This window comes from Rhipicephalus microplus, chromosome X (genome assembly GCF_043290135.1).
Source record: "Rhipicephalus microplus isolate Deutch F79 chromosome X, USDA_Rmic, whole genome shotgun sequence".
NCBI classification, from domain to species: Eukaryota; Metazoa; Arthropoda; class Arachnida; order Ixodida; family Ixodidae; genus Rhipicephalus; species Rhipicephalus microplus.
In genome coordinates, this window is record NC_134710.1 from 294881742 (window position 1) to 294907388 (window position 25647).

At 41.6% G+C, this 25647-nt stretch overlaps 1 protein-coding gene across 2 annotated transcripts in view; it reads left to right on the top strand.

Moving 5' to 3' along the window:
• The window catches only part of LOC142776176 (uncharacterized), a 47991-nt gene extending 28781 nt beyond the window's left edge, over positions 1–19210 (top strand). Inside the window, exons 3-9 of one of the 2 annotated variants that reach the window (XM_075879382.1) lie at positions 3499–3609; positions 6500–6526; positions 7173–7272; positions 12723–12784; positions 14029–14124; positions 17272–17295; positions 18917–19210. In XM_075879382.1, the coding sequence (XP_075735497.1) occupies positions 3499–3609; positions 6500–6526; positions 7173–7272; positions 12723–12784; positions 14029–14124; positions 17272–17295; positions 18917–19006 (510 nt within the window). In that variant the 3' untranslated portion in view covers positions 19007–19210. The remainder of the gene's footprint in view (positions 1–3498; positions 3610–6499; positions 6527–7172; positions 7273–12722; positions 12785–14028; positions 14125–17271; positions 17296–18916) is intronic. The other variant, XM_075879383.1, reaches the window with a different exon arrangement.
• Positions 19211–25647: the final 6437 nt, after the last annotated feature.

A 25647-nucleotide genomic window follows, 5' to 3' on the forward strand; every position in this document is an offset into this window, starting at 1 on the left:
CGTATTGCAGCTCCTCTGCGAGCCCTCAGCTACGCATGTAGCTTTGCCGCCTCGTCTTCATTGTCTTCGCTGTCGAAGAGAGAGTGACACTGGATGGATGGATGGATGGATGGATAGATGTGGCTGTACCCTTTAAATCGGGCGGCGGCTAACGCCACCTAGCCATAATACTTAGTGAACTAACCATTATATTTATCTTTTTTTTCCCTTTAAATAGTGAGGTTGAGAATTCGTACTTTGCAGTGAAGGGTTTAATTTTCACTTGTGCCTTGAGTTTAGCCACCAATCTGATAACCTCCTTCTAGTTAACTCTACCCGCTCGAAGTCTATTTTGCCCTCCCTGTCCCTAAACCCCAGTGCTTTGAAAAACTCTGCGCCATCATCCTGAACTATAGGGTGAAGCCCTTTACAGAACATTATCAAGTGTTCGGCAGTTTTTTCTTCCTGCAGCGACACCACAGCGCCCCAAGCGGTCTCCCCGCAAACCCAGAACGCGCACCGGGAGTGAGTGCTTCATTATCTTTACTGTCGAAGAGAAAGTGTTCTAAGTACTACGTCACGCTGACGGGAGCACAAGGATTAATCCTAAGGAGCTTCACCCTATAAAATTCAATAGTGATACAACATAATTCAGAGTCGTTCTCACAAAAGCGATGATTTACGCCGCAAAAAATCTTTTTCGCACCATTTCTATGATGCCACTGCTGAAGCTAGAATGGCCATTCCATGTTGCCGATGCATATTCTAGTTGGGAAAGAGGAAATGTTGAGTACAATTAGCAAAAAATTGTAATTGAAATATACAGTCCGCAAGCAAAACAGAGACATTAAAGACAGCACAACACACTTGTAAACTGGAACACAGCAAATTCCATGCGATTCATCACATTTTCATCGCGCGTGGCACCACCTATAGCAAGAGGGACCAAGCAGCATCTGTGGGCTGCCAAGACACCAGACGCTGCACACAGCAAACATGAAGCTACCGAAACTTTGTCCTTCGCAGAGCGCGCTTTGGTTTTTTTTCTGGCCTGGACATTTGCGCTGTTTTCATTCAAGCATCAAGAATGCTTGCTCACGCAAGTCCAAAATGTATACAGTACGTGCTGAGCAGGCTGCGGAAGCAACGTTTTCAAGTACGTACGCTGTTACATTTGTAAAAGAACGTCCCCGCAGTATCACGCTTGCGTCGTAACTGCAGTATAGAGCTCGCAAAAGAGTGAAAGGATGCTGGTTTATCAAGTTGAGCACATCAATCAACACTTATCATTTCAACATGCATCGCACATAAGTGCGCACTTTTCGTTTAGTTTGGTGGAACGTAATAGTTATTTCATTGGTGCTCTTATACACTCTAATATTTACTGCTCGCAAAAGCGTGATATCAGAAAATGTCACTGGCAGTGCCATTCGCGTGATTTCAATCCTGCAGTAATCATGCTTTCCAAACGTAGCTGTGCTACAATTAGCTAAGCGGATATTGAAATTAGTGAAATATTGCGGTCTTTGATTGGTTGAGTGCTGTGTAAATATGCTAAAAAGTTTGCTGTTTGAGAGAGCGCAACGCCTGGGTCTGTGACGGAAAGGAGTTCTGGTCGGCTGTTTTCAAATACCGCACCATTTATTATCAGTTAAATATGAAAGCTCGTAATACTTAAGGCGCTGATGCCATCAAAAGCACCCAAGCTTAATAACTACTTCGAAAGTGGAAAGTAATGTATGCTGCTTGCTTGCTCTTGAAAGCATTGCTTTGTTTTAGATTTTCGTCAAAGGAGTGAAACTTACTAAGTGTACCACCCACATATCTTGCGACTACTTTCAACCCAGCTACGTGTCAAGCGAATGAGGTTCGTGAAATAGAATTGGTGGGCACCACGCTAAGTACACGCAGTTAATGTACTCACTTGCGCATTGTCCATCGGCTCTTAGCTATTCTGTTATAACTACAATTATCCACTCGTGGAGAAACCGAAAACACCTCTGGCACAATTCCCATGGAGCATCGTGATCGCAGGCAGTGCTAAATATTATCCACCTGCTTTGTTTCTTGTTTGACATGCAGAGACGATGCCGTAGTGCACAGACAAGCTTTCAGACGCCCCATTGGCGCGTATGGGTACTTTTTTTCATATTACTGCCTCAGAGCTGCAGTGTGTCTTGTTTACTTAACGTAAACCATGCGCACCATGCATTCCACTGTCGGGGCAGGTGTTCGTGCGAGAGTATCCGCTTGACTCGCTAGCAGCCTGGGTGTGAGATCAGCAAGCTTTGATAGACAGGCCTAAAGATGTTTCTAGTTATTAAGCCCGTCAGTGCAGATTAATAGGCAATAAACAAGTCTCAGTGTCAAAAACTGAATAGTGCTTGAACAAGATCTACAGTTCTCACGAAAACGATAATTTTCAATGCTGAAAAATATTTTCCGCAAACCTTCTGTGATGTCGCTGACCTAGAAAGTTCATTTCATTTCACCGACGTATATTCAAGTTGGAAAGATGCAATTGGGTACAAATTGCATAAAAATTTCGTAATTAAATCTTATCCTCTGCAAATAGAGCACAGAAAGCAAAAAACGCACATTGAAAAGCGGTTCTTGTGGTGGCGTAAAAATGCAAGATTTAAAATGGCACCGCCCGCCACTACAGATCTAAGCCAGGTCAACTTGCTTCTCATTTCAGCCTAGAACTCTAGAACTGGGTAATAACGACCAAGGTGTGTAAATCGAACAATTGATTTTGGTTATTTTATCAACTTAGCAGGAAATAGAGAAGATGGTCTGAAACGCTTTGCATTTCTTGAATTTTGATGTGATGTATTTATGACACCATAATAAATCACTTGGTTGCCAATTTGTTCAGTTATCACATGTAAATTGTTTATAACACGCTTGAATGAAGGAACGGAACTTCGAAGGCTCGTTTCATTTGTGTAGAAGAAGGATAATGAAATATGCCTGTAATTATTAAGAGAACTGGACAATATTAGAAATGAAATTATACAATTTCAAACTTCGGATATGTACCCACTATCTATTCAGATGGTTCACTAAACTATTGTCATTGCGAATACTGTAGTGCGTTGAGAATATGATGCGACAAGTGCTTTGTCGTCAGCTGAATACGCAGGCCACATCCAGTGTTCGCAATGGCAGCCACACAGTCAGCCAGCAAAGGGCACCATGCAGCGCCGCACGCACCACGCAATGTGACCGGCGCGAGACTAGGTGTGCGGTGCAAAATATATTCAAGAACTTCGGATCAGCTACGAAGGGAGATCCTTGGTTGTTACTCGTTTGTTAACTACCAAAGTTATCCCTTAATAAGATTTTTGCGGGAGCAGTTACTGTACCCAAATGTTATAATTTTGTCTGCCCAACTCGTGATTACATGTTTTATTACCGTGGTAAAAACTAAACTCATCATTAGTGTCCTCTCTAGCAAAGGGTAGAGCAGGCAAATAAACATAATTGTTTATGTCGTGTAAACGTGTAATTACGCAGATTCGAGGTAAGCTGGCCGCAGTGAGTGAGAGGCTTCAGTGTGACGACATCTACTGGTGTCCCGCCCACAAATTTTGGGCTTCGAAACTTTGCCAGGAGCAAGACACTCTGGTAAGTTCAAACTTGGGCACTTGATGTTCTATTTTTGCAGTTCTTTCTAGATGAGGAAGAAAGTGGTTCCACTACTTAACACACATATTAAATTTTAATGAGTGGCCAGTCATTGCTTTATTAAGTGAAGAGAGAATACTTATATAGGAATAAGTGATTATTTTAAAGTGATTAAACTGGTTCAACGAGGTTACTTGTGTATTCACACTACGGTATCGGGCATAAAATATTCGCGTTAGAGCGTACAATGAGGAACTAAGGACGATTCCGTTCAACATTATGCATATATTTTATAGTTTTTCAGGGACTGTGGCTTTGAATCCTGGGATTATTTTAAAATACGTTCAAGACACCCTTTGTGTGCACGTTACGTGCATGGAGCTTCTGTTAGAACGAGAAAAAAAAGCAAGGTGTTTCTTCGTTTGATGCAAATGATTTTTCTTGTCAGTGCCAAGGTTCCAACACGTCCGATATAGCAAAGCCCGATTACAGGATAAACACCAGTGTGTTGTCACTCCAATGTGTTCAATCGTAAAGGCAATTTGTTATAGCTGACAAAAAAACTGAGGTAAAGCGCAAGGCACGTGCTGGCTAAATATGGAAATAAATTACTTTACTTCCTGCTGTTAAGTGACCAATGTTATTGTGTGAAACCTATTCCCAAACTTCATCATATATTTTATGCGTCAAAAACAGGATAAAGATCTCAGAAAATAAATTTTGACCACTGAGAGTCTTTATAAGACACCCAATCCTTGCAGTACACCTTGAATTCCACCCGGAAACCGTGGCATCCGCTGTCGGGGTCTATAAAGCTGTTCAAACGCTTGCAGATGTCCACTCATATTGGGGCGAAAACACTGGGCCGCAGTGACAACTAAGAACCTTGTTAGAAAGTGTATTATGAAAAAACAAAAACAAAACGTAAAAGAAAAAAAATCATGTCTTGCCTATTGAAACTTCCAACTGAAAGAGCTGTTGTTGCACTAAAATTTCTTTGTAACACAACAAATTCCTCATCCAATGATAGACGTTCCTCTTGTGCTACATACGTTTTTTGTGGTAAAAGAAAATGTACATTTTGTCGCCTCAGTGTTATCCCAACACAGTTGATGAGCCGTAAGAGGGCACAGAAGACGAACACACAATGAAGCCACACACAAGTACGTACAAGGCACAACTAAGTCCAACTATATGAGTGCCTCTATGTGCCTTCTTTGTGTGTTCGTTTTCACTGCAGTGCGCTTTTACCCTTCATAAACATGGACTACCAACGTGCCAAGATAAACCATTTGGTGTACAATCGAGAGCTGATATGCAACATTCAGTTGAACTACACTTGTACTACTAAAACTTGACGGCTGGACAAAACATGCAGCAGTCAGGATGTAAACTCGAAACGGGACATTAGGATGCTCATTGTAAATCCTCTAAGTAAGCCTGAAGCAATTGCATTGGCGAGGGACTCCGAACATTATAAATCATCCTATTTTGCAAAGTAGAAAATTGGCGAGAGACTCCGAACATTATAAATCATCCTAGTTTGCAAAGTAACAAAGACTTGACTGTGCGTCCAGTACAGGCACCTCCGTATCTGCACACTTTGTTAATGTTGTGGCTGATAATTACGATTATTCTGAGTTACGTTGGAACTTTTTCTCATAAGTAAAGAGCTCTAAACAGCCAACTGCTTCGAACTTCACGTGTTTGGATGCCTTGTACGATTTCATACAAACTCTTCTGCCACACAGCATTGCACCACTTCACGCAATTTTCCGCTTGGCATAAATGATGTATATATAGGATCTTTTTTCGCAGGAGTCTTGGATACCGGCATGGTTTAATGGGGATGCTGTTAAAAAACTCCCTATTGTGTGATTGTTGCAATGGACAACATTGCCAACAGAATTGGCTTTTGTTGGGAGCTTATAATCGCTTATGCTGCAAAATGAGTTGTCGGAACTGGCGTCCAATTATCACAACCCAGAAAGAACGCGAAAATAGATTGTAGCCCTACAACAATATGCTGATAAAACATGGCGGCATTCTAAGGTTATCTCAAAGCAAATGGTCCAATATTACGTCCTAACCATCTCTAAAATTTTTGCCCCAGTTTTATTTTTGAGTTTCTCTTACATTCTTTGTATTTTTTAGCTGATTTAACATTGCTTCCTCTTACAATGTATTCACCAATAGGTTTGGAGTGCTTTTCGCTCCAATTTTTGCAGCAACACAAATTTTCTTTGTGGCTCTATCACTGATAGGCACGGCGGCTACACGACTGCAATTATCCGATATAGTAAGATGCCACCTCTTCTCTTATTTATTTTAGCAAAAAATAAGAAGGTTGGTAAAACAAGTTTGCGTGCTTTAAGCAACGTGACAAACTTAATGTGAAGGTGACATGTAAGACTTTTGGGTCGCCTCCACTTCAATGCTGAAGAACAGCGACTTCACTATTTGTTTCTATATGTTGTTTTGGTATAAAACAAGTTTGCGTGCTTTAAGCAACGTGACAAACTTAATGTGAAGGTGACATGTAAGACTTTTGGGTCGCCTCCACTTCAATGCTGAAGAACAGCGACTTCACTATTTGTTTCTATATGTTGTTTTGGTAAAACAAGTTTGCGTGCTTTAAGCAACGTGACAAACTTAATGTGAAGGTGACATGTAAGACTTTTGGGTCGCCTCCACTTCAATGCTGAAGAACAGGGACTTCACTATTTGTTTCTATATGTTGTTAGGGGATGTAGGGGCTTCTATATAGCTCCAATACTCCCATCGTTATTCTATTGAATCAATTTCCTCCCATGAGTTTATTGGGCTATATACTTTTTGCTTCTTTTCAATATAATGACAGACACTATAAATTATTTTTTATGCATTTCAGGAGGGCATGCGCACTGATGTTTTCACGGTGAGTTTCCTGTACCGAAGTCCGACTATCATTTTTCATTTCCAAATTCAATCAGCCATTGCTATGTTTTTGCTTTTTTTGTCACTGGGCCTAATTGAAGAAATCGCTTTTTATGCCAACGTATTACAAAGTGGTGACATATGCTTTCATTTAGGTGGGACGCGCTATATAGACACATAATGTAATTATAAAAAGAGTAAATATTTATGTCGCCTCTTCCTCAACTTTGATAGCCACAGAATATAAATAATTTTGCATGATTTCTTAGCTCAATTATCCTTTTGGGGATTTTCTGCTAAATATTTGAAGAAACCTACCCAGCTGATGACTCTCTGCATGTAATGGGTGTTTTTCATTTCTTTTTATTCCGTAAAATGTGTGAACTGCGACTGCGTGACGCTGGACTGTAACCGGCTGGGAAGCCTAGTGAAGGTCTGTCGAGCTTTTTCTTCTCATGCCCTCTGCCCTGTGAGATAGTCAATAAAATGAAATGAAATGAAATGAAATCAATGTCTACGTGGCTGTTGTGCTCAAAACAAAAAATAGAGTTACAGATACTTGCTATCGAAATAAATAATACTATCTGGATTGTCACAACTGGGCGTTAGATTTCATTCATTTTTGACATTTTTATTGCACCCTTCAGACTGAAGAGAACACCAAGTTCGTCAACGCATTAATCGGCTGTAAGCCTCAGCAGGTGATCAAAACGGAAGATCCGGCTGAACAAGCAAGCCAAAGTGCAGGTGAAGCCCAATTTTGTAAGAGACATGAAGAATTATGTCATCACTATTTGATCGATGTACGATTGTGTATCCTTTGTCCCCGAAGAACCTTTCACTTTCTCTGACAGCCGTCCCGGCAGAGCATTTTTTGACGAGAAATTCAGCTGATAGGTAACGTACCCTTCGCATTTCTTCATGTATCTTGCAAAGACAAAACTTGTTAGCGTATTTCATCGTATGAGAACATTTTGCAGTTGAGAGTTATGTAACTCAATCGGTGTATTACGAAGCCCTTTTGGTACCAAGACTTTTTGGCCGAGATTGATATAAAAAGATACATTTTGTTGCCTACTTGACCGCACGTGTCTTGAAACTAAAAGCAATCTTCAAAAGCGCGTTATTTACGAGATACGATTGAAGTGTATTTTTTATGCAGTGCATTTGCGTCGCTGTACTCTAACCTATAATTTCTTCGGTACCCATATGGTATTATTGAAATATAAGAAATTACGGCTGCTTTGCGCTAATGGCCTAATATGGTGACAGACTTAGAGGAAATGTTGAGCTAGGCAGCCTTTTATGTTGATCTTCGGCTTTCTCGTTATTTCCTCATCGCTTTACTTTTTGTTGATTTCACCAGTTCTTTCTGTGTTTTTTTTAATCACGATTTCGTTTCTTTCCATTGCTCTTCCTATTTTTTCTCTCTTCTTTCTGTCTCGTTTTGTCCACTGTAGTGGCGTAGTGGTTACGGGGCTCGGCTGCCGACCTGACGGTCACGGGTTCGATCATTGCCGCAGCAGTTGCATTTGAATGAAGGCGAAGTTGTAGAGGCTCGTGTGATATCAGATGATGCACGTTAAAGAACACCACATGTTCAAAACTTCCGGAGTCCTCTGCTACGGCGTCTGTCATAATAATATCATGTTTTAGGAGTGTAAATCCCCAAATATTAGTATTATTATTACTGTTCACACTTCTCGCTTACATTCTTTCTTCAAATTTTCATACGGGCCCCGCCGCACTCGTATAGTGACTAAAGTACTTCGCTGCTAACCCGCAGGTCGTCGGATCAAATCCCGGCTTCAGCGGCTGCATTTTTGATGGGGCGAAATTGCTGTAGGCTCGTGTGCTCAGATTGGGTGCATGTCGAAGAACCCCAGGTGGTCAAAATTTCCGGAGCCCTCCACCACGGCGTTCCTCATGACCATATGGTGGTTATGGGAAGTTGAAATCTACATATCAGTCAATCAATTTTTATACGTGGATTTGCCTTCATTACAACAAGTGACAACTGCATGTGACAGCGTACGACAGCCCGGGCCCCTCTGCACTTGGCGCTCAAAGAAAACGAGGCAGAGGACTTCTCTTTTGTGCGAGCGCGTGTTGAGATGGCTGTGCTCGGATGTGGTTTTGCCTGCGCAACGCTAAGCGACGACGACAGCATGTGATTCTATGTATAAGATAACATACGGCAGACCGGCCTTTTAATTTGCTCCACACTTAGGAGAATAATGCGCAGGGAGAACTGAGTCTCAAGTGCTGCTGAAGCAGAATTGGCGGGCACTTTAGTTTTACGATTAGTTATCAGGGAGAAATAAAATGCACTTATTTCACGCTACATTTACTTCCGTAAATGGGGTCCAAAAAACTTCCACTGGCCTACAAAGGTTGCCTCGCATATCCGTGGCTGAGAACCACTGCTCCAAATCATCTGATTTGCCTTGTGCGCGTAATCAGCAAAAGACATCGTTAAAAACAAGGACCCCCCCCCCCCACAAAAAAACAAAAAAAAACGTCAACGTTTTGTTTTCACGGACTCCTAAACCCGTAGGAGATGATTAAATATTGAGTGCATAAATGATAATTCGGTCGCCACTTTCGGATGAATTTAAATATTTTTAGCCCCCTCTTTTTTAATGGCACAAAATGTGCTGAAAATGATTTAAACTAAAAGCCTGTCCGGTAATGGTGACGTGGTTTCAATGTTTTCAACACCCGAGGACCAATAAAAAAGATGGATGAAAAGTTTGAATCAGAACCAAAAATGGCGAATGAACTGTCAATTATGGGCACGACAAATAACAATCTCCAAAGTGTACACCTGAGTTTCATTTCATCATGCACACCATCATTTCATCATGCACACCAGTGGTCAGCCACCACGCCTATACCAGAAACATAATAAAAATATCTTAAATGAAATAGACGTTAATTATGTCGTCAGTAGTTATTAGGACCATGTGTCCTATTCATGAGAAGCAAAACACCACGCCTCCATACTGTATTGCAGGCCATTGACTGCACTATATTTTGGCCTCTTGGGACGATGAAGCGGTTCAATGTAACCAGCCCTCTGATAGTCCAAGGGGGAAGATACTGTTCTACAAAGAAAGCACTACTGTCCCACGTGGACGTTATATAGAGCAGTATTACTAAAACAAGTGACAAGAAGTTGTATGACATGGATGATTCGCTGCCGAAAAGCCGCCGTAGGAATCTCGCGCTGACGTGCTACGCAGTGAAGGTGAGAAAAAGGCAGGCTTCTGACTATCTTGTCGATGTTCATTTAGAAAGTTTTTTACTATTTTAAAACTTTCTGCTTATTTCACGGGCAAGCTCTACTTTGCAAATTATAAAAGCCATATCTTTAATTAGACCGCTACATTGGGAAACTGAGCTGCAATATGAGTCCAAATGCGGTTCTTTCCACGTTGAATCTATCATTTTGCAGTATTTTTGCTTGATTTGCTCCCGAAGAAGTTTTTTCATTTAATATACGAACATATGAAGCAGAAAATGTAAATATAGTACTGACGAAAAAAATAGTTTTTATAAAAAATGCTAGACGTGCAGTATATTGTGATATTTCGCAAAGCAAAACAGAAAGCAAACTAAAACAAACAATGATAAACTGTCATAGTCATGAAATACTAGCAGATTGAGATAATGAAAAATTGTTTGGTGTTAATTACTCAAACCAATATTACTATATAACTAATTTAACGTGATCCAAATTCACCTGCGTGCCCCAATTTTGAAACGCCCTCTAGGCCACACAATTTTTTCGCGAATCATAACACCACAATAACTACTCCTCACAATGACATACCTGCTCAATTTTAAATGCAAACCATTTTTAGCGAACTTTCACGACTTGGTGCGCATCTATCTATCTATCTATCTATCTATCTATCTATCTATCTATCTATCTATCTATCTATCTATCTATCTATCTATCTATCTATCTATCTATCTATCTATCTATATCTATCTATCCATCTATCTATATTATTTATGGTAGTGTTACCAAAATTGGTATGGCATAAAATTGCTGTATGACGAGCATCATTGACTAGTCGCAACATGAAAATCAAGACATGTATTTCATGGATGTCATAATTGACATTTCATGTTTTTGCTGCTCTTGCGATGGTTTCCTTCACATGACATGCTTCAAAATTGGTATGGTAGGACATGACTGCATGGCGAACACAGGCGACAGACCCTAAATAAAAATCATGACATTGGTGTCATGTAATGGCATGACTACATGCCACATTCATAATGCGCTAGTGGCCGTTTCGCTAGCTTCATATATACCAAATTTGTTATTACAAGGCGTGAATAAATCACGAAGATATGTGAATGTTGAAAATATGATAATCTCGAGATGCGTGTGATGTAAGAACATGACTACATGCCACATTAATGATGCGCTCACCACCCTTTTCCTACCTTCACATATAATAAATTTGGTATTACGGGATGTGAATAGATGAAGAAAGTATGTGACTGGTGTAATTGTATTAATCATGAGATGCGTGTCTTGTAAGGACATGACTGCATGCAATGCTCATGATTCGCTCACGACCATGTCACTAGCTTCACATCTACCAAATTTGTTATTACGGGACGTGAATCAATGAAGAAGGTACGTGACTGGTGCAATCACGATAATCATGAGATGCGTGTCATGTAAAGCATGGCTACATGTCACGCTCTTGATGCGCTCGTGGCCATTGCGCTAGCTTCGCATATACCAAATTAGGTATTATGTGACGCGAACGGATGACGAAGGTAAATGACACGTCCAAACATGACAAGCATCACATGAGCGTCTTGTAAGACATGGCTACATGCCACGCTCACAGCACGCTCGTGGCCGTTTCACCAACTCCACATATACTAAATTTGGTATAACGTGACGGGGAATAGACGCCGAAAGTAAATGACACATCCCAACAAGATATTCATGGCGGTGCAGTCTTGTACAACATATTTATGTCCGCCTTGTAACGTTATGGTGATTTTAAGGTGACGTATCAACCTTTCTCATTCATGCTTCGGATATCATTGATTCCACTATACGAGGCAATTACAAATGGTCGAAAATTCACTTGATATGCAAACCCACATATATGGCTCATTACATATCAGTTGTCACGGTTATCAGAATACTTTGAATTATGCAGAAAAAAAATGTTCTAGTATAGGTGAATGTGACAAGTATTTATGGAGGCATTATATTTCGGAAAAGAAAGTTTGTGATGCCTTAGGGCGTTTCAAACTTAAGGCACTGAGAAAAGTTTGGCCACGCTAAATATTCTATATAAAATTATTAGTCAGAGTAATCACCACAAAACAAAATTTGCTGAAATCCGATGGCGTTGATCTTTCATCACTGTGACACTTTATCCATTCTTTAGCTTTGATTAGTTGGGACATTCGCAAGAACTCGCAAAATTATTCATGTACTATAGCTTTAATATTTAATTTATATAAGCGATAATCGTTAATTCATGTAAGCTATAATTTTTTGACTAGTTGTATGTTCACACATTATATATTCATAGCTTCAAAATGAAGCAGTTCAAGTAATACTATGGCTTATAGATCTTTGTGAAGTAAACTGCGCTTGTATGACATGATACAGAAAGTTACAAAAAAGTACTTTTTTTTTCAAGTGAGCTAAAGATTCTCAAATTGAACCCACACAATGTTGTAAGTTTGCCTCAGGCTCATTTTTTCTTCATAGCATATCAGTGCGGGACGCCAGCGGGGCTCTTTCGTAGTGAATAATGCAATTATAGTACTTTTTGCTCAATATCTTGGTAATACTTCTATATACAACGTCAATAACGACAAACTATTGCCAAGACAAAGAAATGCTATGTTCCCTCTTGGACCATCACAGGGCAGGTAATATTTAACCGCTTCACGCAGAAAACGACTGAATCATAATGTAGTGCATAGCGTGAAAGACATACCTATCTATGACTTGGTGACAATGAAAGAAAGCGCACCTTAGGCTAGGTGTCCATATGATATGCCCAAGGTGCTGTGTTGTATCCTAAAAGCTTGCTAGAGGAATAATTTCTATAAAAAGCACGACGCATTGACCTTTCGGCCGAAATTGAGAGCTTTTATTTTTGACGATTTGTACATACTGGCCTCTGTTTTGTATTTTGCAGCAATGGCCAAAGCTTACGGGAGGGCTCTTTCTGGATGTGCCCCGATTTATCTAAATGCAGAAGTAAGTCAGCTGCTCTAAGAAACAAACAAGGTTGTGTATTATACTACGTTCTTTTGAAGGAAGAAAAAAAGTTGAATTTGAAAAGCACGCGATCTTTGCTTGATACAATTTTACTGAGAACTTTGTTAGTTGTCATTGTCTGTTAGTTCTCAACATTATTTTGGTTTTTGGTAGTATACAAAAGTAACCACAATTATTTGCACTTATTCAAGGCCTCGCTATTGATGCAATTGCAGCTTCTCATTAATTTTATGCGTAAGCGAATTCGAAGCTTGTTCTCTACATTTGTGTCTTTCCACACCAGCTACATCACTGGGAATGTTCTGCTGAATAAATTTTAAATAAAGTAGACTTAGTTCTGCGCACGCCTCATCTGCATGTGGCCGTGCATATGTAAGAGTGCCATGTTTCACGTAGTGCACATGAGCGAAGCTCTGAGCATGGCTTCGCCTTTTGTGAGAAATAGAGCATAATTACGTGCTTCATGACGTTACGGATGGGACGCACAAAGTACTGAGCCTCACCAATAAAAGTTGCCGCCATACAGCTTGAATAACTAACTTATAACATGGAACTGTTGCGTCGATTGTTCTTTTCTTATAAAAACAGCACTTTAGTATTGAGTCATGCACCTTTTTCCGCCTCCGGCAACACCACGACAATGAATAGAGTATAAAATTTGTCTTTGTAACAGGAAGTGACTGTAAAAGATGAACGCATCAAATATGGCTGCTGACGATACAGAGTAATACAAGGCCCTCAAAGTTGGGTAAAATAGTCTATAGGAAGCGAAATTCCACAGACCACACATACTAAAGAGAGGAGTGGGGCCGTTGTGGTATATGGTGGCAGTTACAGCGTCAACAATCTGAATGCAATACTATTACTACTGTTACTTCTACTACTGCTAATACTACTGTTACTGCTTCTACTACTACTATTAATACTACTACTACTACTAAAATAGTTGCATAATTACATCATTGAAGTCATCATTACTACTGGATTTACAAATTGGTTCTTCTGTCGCATCAGTCATGGCTCCTCGTGCTGCTGGCGGCTTCGCGTTTACGCGGAGTCAAACTTATGACATGGTAAATGACAAACACAGGTTTATTGTTTCCTTTTTATTTGTTTTATAAACAAGCCTGTTTTGTACTTGTGCTCAATGGAGCCTTTTATCATGTGCACTTCCGAGTGGTATTTTAGGAACAAATGACTGAAAGGAATCAATTTATTTTTAGACTGCACAGAAAGTGAGGACTTTGAAGGAGCAGTATCACTGCGGAGACCTTCACTGCGTTATCACCAGAGTCTATGAAGGGACCAATCGAACATTGGTAAGTGAGCCTTCAGAAGGTTGTCTTGCACCTCAGAACTTATGGTACTGCAAACTAGTGTTGTCACGTCACCTATCTACTGGCACATTATTAGATGCCAAGCAGCTTTTGACTAGCCTGTGTAACGCTGTCCCGTGAGTCCACACAACCCCCTAACTGCAGGTGTTGTAGCGGTGCCAAGTAGGTTGTCACAGCTGCACGTTGACGTCACTTCCTCCCCCGCATCAGCGGCCGGCTCCTCCGCCCGCTCACAACACACTTCTTTTTCGCTTCACCTCTGCACCAGCCACAACGCTCGACCACATGCCGAGTGGAAACTTTAGACTGATTCAGTTGCGCGTACGCTGCTGGGGTAAAGAAGTGGCCTGCCATTGCAAATGGCTAACAGTCTGCGTCCGTACGGCTTCTGCGGATGAGTTACTAAATCTCTCTACTCTTTCAGCTCGTTGTCTGCGATGAAACTTACACGAAATGCAACCCACCTTTTGTGTGTTTGCGTGTCAAACAAATATTTACTCGAGTAAACAGTATATCGAGTTTTGCTTCAAATCGTTCTTCCAGCACACGTCTCGACGCCCGTTTTAACCGGGCAACGCCGTGTGCAGCACTGCTGCTTTGCGTACCTTCAGGGTTCCCTTCGGGGAAGTGGTCGATCACTTTTTTTTCTATAACCCTGCACCTGTTTCCGTGTCCTTATACTGTCTCCCTTGAGACATCTCGTCTTCAGGCATTTTGCTTCCTTCAACTTCATAATAAAAACCAACAAAAACAAAAACGAAGCAAAATTAACAAGCACGAAATGCAGAAGATATACAACTTTTACTACGAGCTCAACGAGCAGTCAATCACCGGGAGCATTTATACACCTATTGAGTAGATAAGGTTAAACGCACGAAAATAATAAACTGCATCTTAGCTGTGTTTGACCACGCACTACTTACCACGGCTTTTTACGGGGTAGGTAAAGCGGCGCTGTAAACAGTGCATGCTAAACCATCGGACGCAGTTTGTCGATTGTGCGCAGGACGTGGTGTACAGGATCCCTTTGTCTTGTCGTGCGTGTTACGTGAGTGAGGCGGGCGGATGACTAAACGAACGCTTATGGCAACACGCCAAAAACGTTCGCAATGGCAAAGATGACTTACTAGAACTACGCGTAAGCACTCTGGGTTCACTGCGCAGTTTGGAAGAACCACAGTTCTCGAAAAGATGAAAGAAAGGCACGTGCGCGTAATATGTGAGGCTGCTCAGATAGCACGTGAAAGGAGCACGTGCGTGAGCAAGCCATCAGTTGCTCCGTAAGAAAGAGAGCTCTGCTTTCTGTGGTTGTGAGGGTCGGCGTTGCAGGCTCAATGATCGTTGTTGTTTAGTTGTTTCATATCTTTGCATATGTTGTCGTCTTTTCTCACTGTTTTTACTGCTCAATAGGGCATATATAAGAGGCTTCTTGTCAATAAAACTACAGTTGGAAGTCAGCGCTTGTTCCGTCTTTTTCTTGTCCGCCGTGTGTTATTTTCACGCTGTTAACCTTAAATATCCACAAACAACTAGCCCAGTCAGCCTGTTTGTCTACTGAGAAGCTTCAGACCGATAATTAGTTACGGGCTATTTTTAGCAATTATCCTCAAGTGAACGTATGTCGGGGCAATAGTCGGTATTAGTGTGGCTAACGAGGGTGACGCTGAGATCATGTCAAAGTTGTTTCTTGAAACGGTGGTCATTTCCAATGTCATAACATGCGCCCACTGTAATAAATCTGTTCAGATCGAGTATCGAAAATGTAGGGTGCGCTTGGGTTCGCTACAGAGGAACGCGTTCTTTTTCTGGTGAAACCGTGGTTGCTGCAAGCACTGGTCGACTATGTCTTTAAAAATATACTATGAAAAGTCTGCACTAATGTCAATAACAATATCTGCTTTTATTTAGGGAACAGAAAGATAAGCAAGAGTACAAGAACATAGAAACCTAGGGTATGTTATTTCACAATGCACTTCCTGCACACAATGATCTAAAAGCCGTTACCGATTATATGAGTAGTTAGCCAGAGAACTACCTACGAGTGTAAGCTACGTGGGTTTAAGTGAGTGCACTGGTACATTTTATATGATACAAATAGTTTAGCTATGAGCTAATGACTTCGAACCACGTTAATATATTGGGAAGTGTGATTTATATATACATTCGCTCCGTTAAGCAGGGTATGTGCCAGTGCGTCTCAGGTATCATTTACATAATGCTTTGCGGTGTACTTTCAAAATTTAGCCCTACACAGAGGTGTACTGCGAATGGTAACTTGCTTGTATTTGGTGCTTATTTAAGCACCTTTCGTGTTGCTTGTCGTGTTGGTAAATAGCAGATTTTCACAGAAAGGAGAAAGTTTGGCAGCACTTCAACAATACGCATAATATCTCTTCGTTATTTTGTTATAGTGAATGTGATCTTTGCATTTATATTCCGAGCATTTCTTAAGTATTGCTGAGGTGGAGGTGGCGGGTTCGACTGTCGACCCTCACGGTCGCGAATACAAAAACGACTTGCTATTTAAACTATGTAGCAAATTAAAATCTCCCCGGTGATCGAAATTATATCAGACTGCGGAACTATGACAAGCTTGATGATGATATCGTAGCATTGGAGGGTAAAACCCCAGAAATATTTACTAGGGCGAGATTGGTGGTGAAGTTTCAGGTGAGGGCGCCCCCGACGCGATGGCTCCACGGCAACAATTCCACATGCGTGCGCTCACGTGTGGGTGTTCAACTGCTTCCGACATTGAGCATACCTTAAATAGCACATGATTTTAAAAAAACTCATAGATGAATGGTCTGTACTGCAAGGACACGCTTGAATTTATAGATAATACAGAAAGACGGATTTGCTTATACATTAGCGTTTTAGCGATTCGCAAAAAATGCGTCGGTCAATCGTAACAGCTGACTAATATCGACAAAAACTAGCAAACTCTTAACTAACGATGGTATCAGGAACTTTCATTATAGCCGACGCCAGCACCCAGGAACCGCTCTAGTTTATTCAGTCGCTTAAAATTTTGCAAAGCGATAAATTTGTGCTTGAAAGCTTCAACGCATCATATATAAACTCAAGTGAGTTGTATACATATAAACATATTTTTATAATTTTTTGCAGGAAGACCCTTCAGACAAGCTCTCGGTAAGCATTATCTCTATACATCAATAGATATTATTCTAGAAACTATTCAAGACTCAGAGTTGTTATATATTGTGTAGCTTGAGCATTGTTGATCAGTGCAGCTCTTAGTGAAACATATGGGTGGTATAGTGAACGGTGCATACATATTGATCTAGAGCAAAGAAACCTTCATACACCAAAAACGCAAGGGCACATCACTACCAACAAGCAGCACTGTGTGCTCAAATTTTTTTCCTGCGTTTCACTGTGATATGAGCCGAAAGTGTTATCCTTGTTGTGTGTTATTCATAATCTGGACAGAGGAGGGCTAGTGAAACTGCTGTTTAGATTACGTGGCTTTTAATGACAGAATAACTTCTTGGGGTTTACTATTCGAAGATTTATTGTTTCAAGTCAAGATTTTACAATAGTCTTCAATTTTTTTAGCCATCGCTGTTGTCAAAACGTTTACTTTGTGCAATATTTGATGCAGGCAATCTCTGCCATGACATAGTATTATGAGATTTCATGGAATGATAATCCTATTTCACCTAACTCGCAGTAATAGCAAAAGTTGCTAGCCAGAACTAAAAGAACCAGGGTCTTGACACTCACGCAAGCTTTACGTTAAAACTGTGAAAAACTTTTGGTGGGAGAATATTTCAGCCAATTATGACGCCAGACGTATTGTTAGTTTTATTCAGCCGATGGCATGCAGCACTTAAACGAGTGGTATTTGAATGCGACACAAGGTTAACCTTTCTGCGCTTGACTTTCCCCCCGTTTTTCCTCAACCTAAAGGCGAGAAAAAGAGTGGCTTGATTAACAATGAACGAAAAATAGCCATTATGATAAGTGCATGCCGCCTGTGGTAGCTTCTTTCTCCAGTTACAGCTTTGATAGCTTACTAAACAGACCGGACGAACCAAATTTGTTTTTTGTTAACGTGTCAATGTTGAAGAAGTGCTAAATCATAGAAGGTGAAATTTCTGCCGACTAGGGTGTCTCAGGGCTCATTCTGCCCCACCTCTCTGTGCACTGTGGCGACATTTGTGCCATGTTTGTGCCTACTTCTTGGCAGCACGTGGCTGGCACGTGCACATGGTTGGAAAAGTTTGCATGTACAGGGGAACGCAGCATACAGGCATATTTTTTGCAGTGCAGAGACCTAGCCAGAATGTGAGCTTGTTTTGGCAGGCACGTAAGCGTGAGTGAAGGGGTGGGTACCTCAATGGTGGACGTATGAACAATGTATGTCGCCACCCTCCACGGAGCGGCGGGCGATGCAATCTGTAGGTGCTCCACGGAGCACCAACAGATTGCATCGAATCTGTTGGTGCTACGCTGCACGTTTCTTCAAAGATGTTAGTATACCAACTCTTCCAGATCACCGTATTAGTAATGCGCACCAGAAGCGGTTTATGGCATGCAGTAGGTAATGAAAGCCTACCGAATGTTTGTTTTTATGTCTTTATTTACTTTGCCTTAAAGCTATTGCCATTTGCCGCAGGAACACTTTTGCAAGAAGCTAGTTAATTCCCTGCTGGAGCGTTTCTAAGCTAATAAATAAAGTCTGCATATTCTTATTATTAGGTGTTTTATTTGACAACTTTTTATCTTTTTTTTTGTTTACCAATTTCAGGACGCTGAGAGAACCGATATGCGCGCTGCTGCCCTGATCTGCCATCAGATCCTGGAGCGCCTGGTTTACCAACTTGCCAAGAAAAACTAAATCTAATTACATGTGCGTAAATACATCCTATTAGTTTTAGAATAAAATGCTGCACGCTACTTCTTCTTTTGGTAATTAGTGCGCCGCTTGTTGCATGCTTAGTAAGATAGAAAGCATTGAAACCAACTGATTCTCTGAGTGGCCGTGAAGTTGCGTTGGTAGACTAGAGATCACCGATTAAATCTCAGGTGCGCTGCCAGTGTATTTTCTCGATTGTGTAATGATTCATTTACATTCAAGTGTATACTTTCTTGAATATTTGACAACCCAACTTGACCAAGAAATGGTTTTTGCAAAACGAAAAAAAAAACCTCAGTGGTGCTGAGAGTTTTGCAAGTATTTGGCGCGCTCAGCTTGAATATTAAAGACGCAACGTGCACACAAGGTGTTATCACTTTATGGACATGCAAGACATTAATTATGGTGAGAGAATGAGCACCTTGATTGAGGTTCAAACCTTTTCTTGGAAGTTTATTAATAAAGAAACCTGTGGAATACTTACGATGTGAGCAAAAAGAAAGGCTATGGTCTTGTGAAAGTTGCTATGCAAGACATTTCGCACCGAGAAAACTAGCCAGTCTCATTTCGCATTTCGCAAAGCTTTACCGTATGCCACAAACTAAAAGGGTAAAGCGAACAGTTGTTTATAAGATGTCAAAAAAGTGATGAAGAGTACAATGACTAGGTTATGAGATGACGACTGCGCACTGCAACTGTGACTGCAACGTGAGAGCGGCCTATCTCGACAGCAATGCACTGGTAACCCATTCGAGCCAAACCGCTAGCTGCGCAGATATGCAGGCTGTTTGAAGAAATGTGTTCAGTATTTTTGAAAACTCACAGAAAAGGAGAATCTACGTGCCGCCTTCGACGTTAACTTTGCTGTGGAAGAAGGCAACTTCAGATGCGCGCAAAAATTAATTATGACAGTACCTGGGAAAAGAAAACAATTACCTTTTTAACGAGTGAAAGTAGTCAATGGAGTCAAATTAGCCAATTGAACTCATTTCTGTGAATAGTCCAAAGAAGTTGTGAAATTTGTGAAAGGCGGCCATTGGTAAACACCATGGAGCGATGACATTGGTCAACTTAGCAAGTGAAACCGAAACTACCGCGACAAACAGCGCATCTATCATTCCCTTCAAAAGCTACCTCTATTACGACACTGTTCCAATACTTCTTTGCAGACTAGTTGGTTCATACTTGAAAAATTGAATTGCTGCACAAACTTGAAGAAAAAAACAAGGGAGACAGGAAAGAGCACAGACTCCTGACAGCATCAAAAAGCGCGCCATGTGGAATTGAGTAAAAAAGTTCTTCCACATCAATCGAAAAAGCCGTAAACACCACTGGTACGCTTTCCTTCAAAATAAAACAATTTCCAAAGAACTTCGCACTAAGAAAGGGTCACCGCTGTTAAGAGAACTAAGTATGCCTTGTAGGTACCGTGACACTACCCTTTGCCAGCTGCCCTTCTCGGACACAATGAGGCGTAGCGGGTAGTCACACTTGTGCGTCTTGCAGGTGAAAAATGGCTGTAGCGTTCTTATGAAATCGGTTCTATTTTGAAGGAAAGCTTACCAGTGGCGTCCACGGCTTTTTCAATTGATGTGGAAGAACTTTTTTACTCAATTCCACATGGCGCGCTTTTTGATGCTGTCAGGAGTCTGCGCTCTTTCCTGTCTCCCTTGTTTTTTTTCTTCAAGTTTTTGCAGCAATTCAATTTTTCGACACTGTTCCCTCCGCGTAGGGTGGGGGGAGATAAGTGATTGTCCATGGATCGAAGCGAAGTGTCTAGATTAAGGGTTGATAACGGCCAGTAAAACAGTGTCGTCACTCATGGCGTTTTGAAAGTGAATGGTAGATGCACTATTAGGTGCGTCGCTTTCGGTTTCCCTAGTGCCCGCCAGTGGCCACCTTTCAAAAAAAAAGCAAAAGAAAATCCCCGTCATATCCAGAAAGAGAATGATGTTAGAGAAGCTTGCTCGGTGATCACGGGGTAACCAGTGAATCATTCGTACACATCTCCTACCATGATATATTGACGTGACAACGTTGTTACATATATATTACATACATAATATTTATTATTTTCATTAGGATCCACTATAGACATTTTGATGAACTATATACATTTTATATACGCCAGAGATGTTCTTTTGCAAAGTACAAGAGGGGCATCGCTCTATGAGCATAGGGACTCGCATTCCTTTAAAGATAATCACTTCATGATGCCTGCACTATATACTTTATATATACACCAAATGCTATGGGTGGATTTGGCCACTTATAACCCTTGCGCAATAAAACCGCACTATTGATCATCATAAATACTAAAAGGGCGTTCCTCTATGAGCTCGTGGACTCGTTTATTTTCAAAGATTATTACTTTTTAATCACTTAACTATGTCGCCGAGGGATCGTAAATGATGGGACGCAATAAAAATTTCGAGTAAACAACATCAACACAAGTGCCCCTCATGGCGGTGGGACGTTTGAAATCATACGATAAGCATCAGAGAGCGTAACGTGACATCATGTGTTAGACTAGCCAAGCGCTTTGAATGATTGATATGTGGGGTTTAACGTCCCAAAACCACTATATGATTGTGAGAGACGCCGTAGTGGAGGGCTCCGGAAATTTAGACCACCTGGGGTTCTTTACCGTGCGCCCAAATCTGAGCACACGGGCCTACAACATTTCCGCCTCCATCGGAAATGCAGCCGCCGCACCCGGGATTTGAACCCGCGCCCTGCGGGTCAGCAGCCGAGTACCTTAGCCACTAGACCACCACGGCGGGGAAAGCGCTTTGAATGATGCCCACGTTAATATCTACAACGAGCACGAAGGGACTGTGTTTTAACTCGGTCCTGTATCGATGCATTGCCTTCTCGATGTCCGTGGTGACGTCTCTTTCTTTCAATTTCAGTGCCAGGTGCATGGACGTGACTGCTATTCCGGATGAGAGCTTCCCAGTGGCGTGCTTCCTTCTGGCTGGTTGTTGGAAATGCGACATCTTCAGCCGAATCAGGTGGCTTGACGTAGATTCCGCACCGCCTACAGGACACTCCGCTTCTTTGGTGCAGACGACTAGAACGAAACCATTCATGCGCATGTTTCCAGCGTTCTATGTTTCTGTGAAGCAGAGCACGGCAAGTGCGGTAGGGACGGGATCATGGTTGACGTCATGAACGTGTGCGTTGAGGGACCACACGTTCAAAAGAGCAACGGTTAACTCGGTCGAGCGGAAAACCGACATGGATGGACGGATAGATTAATATGGCTGTGCCCTTCAGATCGGGTGGTGGCTAATGCCACCAAGCCGTAATACGTATTGAACCAAAAGCTAGATTTATTTTTCCTTTAAATAGTGAGGTTGAGGAGTCATACTTTGCAGTGAAGGATTTATTTTTCACTCGTGCTTTGACTTTAGCCACCAATCAGATAACCTCCTTCTAGTTAATTCTACCCAATTACAGTCTATTTTGCCCTCCCTGTCCCTGAACGCCAGTGCTTTGAAAAACTCTGCGCCATCATCCTGAACTATAGGTTGAAGCCCTTTACGGAACATTATCAAGTGTTCGGAAGTTTCCTGTTCCTCTCCACACGCACTGCATACCATGTCTACCCCTTCATATTTTATTCGATATGTCTTGGTTGCTATAATCCGGTCCTGGCCTCAAGCAGAAGAGAACTACCCCGAGTATTATCATAGATCTTTTCCTTGGCAATTTCCTACTTAAAAGTTCGATAAATCTTTAGTGCGGACTTCTTAATCACGCCGATTCTCCACATATCAGTCTCAGCTTCCTTCAACTTCTTCTTTACCGATAACTCTTTTTGGTTTGGCCTCCTACTGTTTTCTCAGTATTTACCACTCAATTTTCTGGTTCGCTTCCTCTATTTTGTATCGACATTCTTCAAGTACAAGTAGCTGAGTACCTTCCTAGCCGACCACTCCTCCCCCATTTCTTTCAATCACTTCTCGAATTTCATCTTGCTGCTTCCTTCCCTGCCCTCAAATGATGTCTATCCCGTATCACCTTGTACTCTGAGATTTGGTGTATTTCCGTGAGGTCCTGCCCCACCGCGGTAGTCTAGTGGCTAAGGCACTCGGCTGCTGACCCGCAGATCGCGGGTTCGAATCTAGGCTGCGGCGGCTGCATTTCAGATGGAGGCAGATATGTTGTAGGCCCGTGTGCTCAAATTTGGGTGCACGTTAAAGGCCCCCAGGTGGTCGAAATTTGCGGAGCCCTCCACTACGGCGTCTCTCATAATCATATGGTAGTTTTGGGACGTCACACCTTACATATCATCATCATAATCCATGAGCTCCTGAGGCAAGCCTACCTAATCCACGTTGCTTAATTTCTAATTTTGCTTGAACTTCTGATCTCACGCACAAGACCGCATTGCCAAACGTCAGACCAGGAACCATGACCCCTTTCCATATTCCTCTCACAACATCATACCTATTGTAATTCCACAGTGCCCTGCTTTTCATCACCGCTGCATTCCTGTTACCTTTAGTTGCCACCTATATTTCGTGGCAACTATATTTTGGATACTCCGACTCATTGCTTATCAATGCGCCCAGATATTTGTATTTATTTTTTATCTCTAGCGTGACCTCCTGTATTCTAAGCTCGCTGAGCCAAATCTGAGCACACGGGCCTACAACATTTCCTCCTCCATCAGAAATGCAGCCGCCGCAACCAGGTTTCGAACCCGTGACCTGCGGGTCGGCAGCCGAGTACCTTAGCCACTAGACCACCGCGGCGGGGCTGCGTGACCTAACTTCCTTGCACTTCTAGCACTGAAGTGGTTTTGGTATAAAAGGGCGAACTGAGTGTCGGAAGTGGCCTACTTTTACGTGTGGTGAAAGTGATTCACCCTTAAATGTAATTCTTAGGCGTCGTGACGTCCCAATACGATATATACTTGTAATAAAGGCATCTTGCGAAGCCGGCTTAAGCAAGACTGGTAGGTGCGAGTTGGTAATGACTGCGGCGACATCATGTATCACCCCAGTGTACCCTTCTTTGCCCAGTAGTATATGAGAGCGGACTTTCATCCCATTAAGTTTCACGCAATCTGTCCCGCAATCTTCACGCAATCTTCAAGCAATCTGTCAAGCGCAGTCACATGATTGACGTCAATCACTAGGATGTTCTTGCGGCTATTCACTCTGACTTCCTTCACTTCATTCGGCACTAGTGCATCTAGCTGTACAGACACAGCTTGCCGGTTAAGGCGTCTCATGTTATCACTAGCGAGAACTGGCATGCAAAGGATGGTTAATGCCTCGGTATTCCGCGAAGATCGCATGGTGGGCTCACTAAAGTTGGGTGACGTGCTCAGAAATCGTCTTTTTCCCTTGTGGTTTCTCACAAGCTCGAAGTTGTCGTCCCCTGATTCATCACTGCTGACATTGTAGGGTTCGGTGTCATGACTGTCAGTGCCACTCTCGGAGCTATAGCGCTTCCTGGAAGCAACACTCGTGGTCATTCCGGTGTACAGTAGTCTTCCGTAGGGCTCAACTCCATCGCACACCTGCAGGAGACTGTGTTTGACAGGCGGAATGAAAATTATTCACAGAAAACCATGGAACTCAAACATTTGGCATTCTGCCTCACCGGTAGTTAGTCGTCGTCCCCGAAAACTTGGCAAGGTATAGATAGATAGATAGATAGATAGATAGATAGATAGATAGATAGATAGATAGATAGATAGATAGATAGATAGATAGATAGATAGATAGATAGATAGATAGATAGATAGATAGATATGCTTGCAGGTAATAAATAATTCACATTTAATAACGCACTGAAGCTGTATATGTCACTACCGATAATGTTAGAAAAGACATAAAGGTATGTGCTATGAATAGCGGCCAAAAATTTGACATAACTTCAAACTTAATTAAATATGCTGAGTATAATATATTGCAGGAACTTGACAAGCGCTAAAACTTCAAATGTACCAGTGATCTGAAAAAAATGTCAGCATTATATTGGTACACAAGAAGGATAATGTCAAATAATACTAGAATCATAAACCGATTTGCTTAGAGAAAGTTTTTATAAAAAATCTTTACAGAAGAAACACTTGACTCAACCAGCTATACAGTGCTAGCCGCGTTGAGGGAGTGTTTTTCTGCAAAGTATCAACGCCGCGTCATTCATCACTACAAAAATTTCACTCAGTAAAAACACCAGCAGACATGGAAGCGTTCGCGTTACCCAGGAGCGCTTGAAGAATATATAAATATTCCATCTAACATCTACAAAGATTCCACAGCCACCCTGCTTCAGGAAAAAATAAATAAACTTATGACAGAGAAATTCGGCAGACGACTCCAATACAGCCTCTTCAATGCTTCTGACTGCATGTGTAGAACCGCTTAAATGACTATCATGGAGTGAAAATGAAATGAAAATTAGCGGAAAATACCTCAACAACTTAAAATTTCAGGACGACATTGTGCGCTTCAGCAATGATATTGTCGAACTCTGAAGAAATTGTTTATCAGCTAAACCAAGAAAATATTTAATTATACTGAGAGATAAATATTCTGAAGACAAAATTAAGGATTGCAAGCGAGAAATGTTTACATTATTGCGAATGAACTCTTAGAATT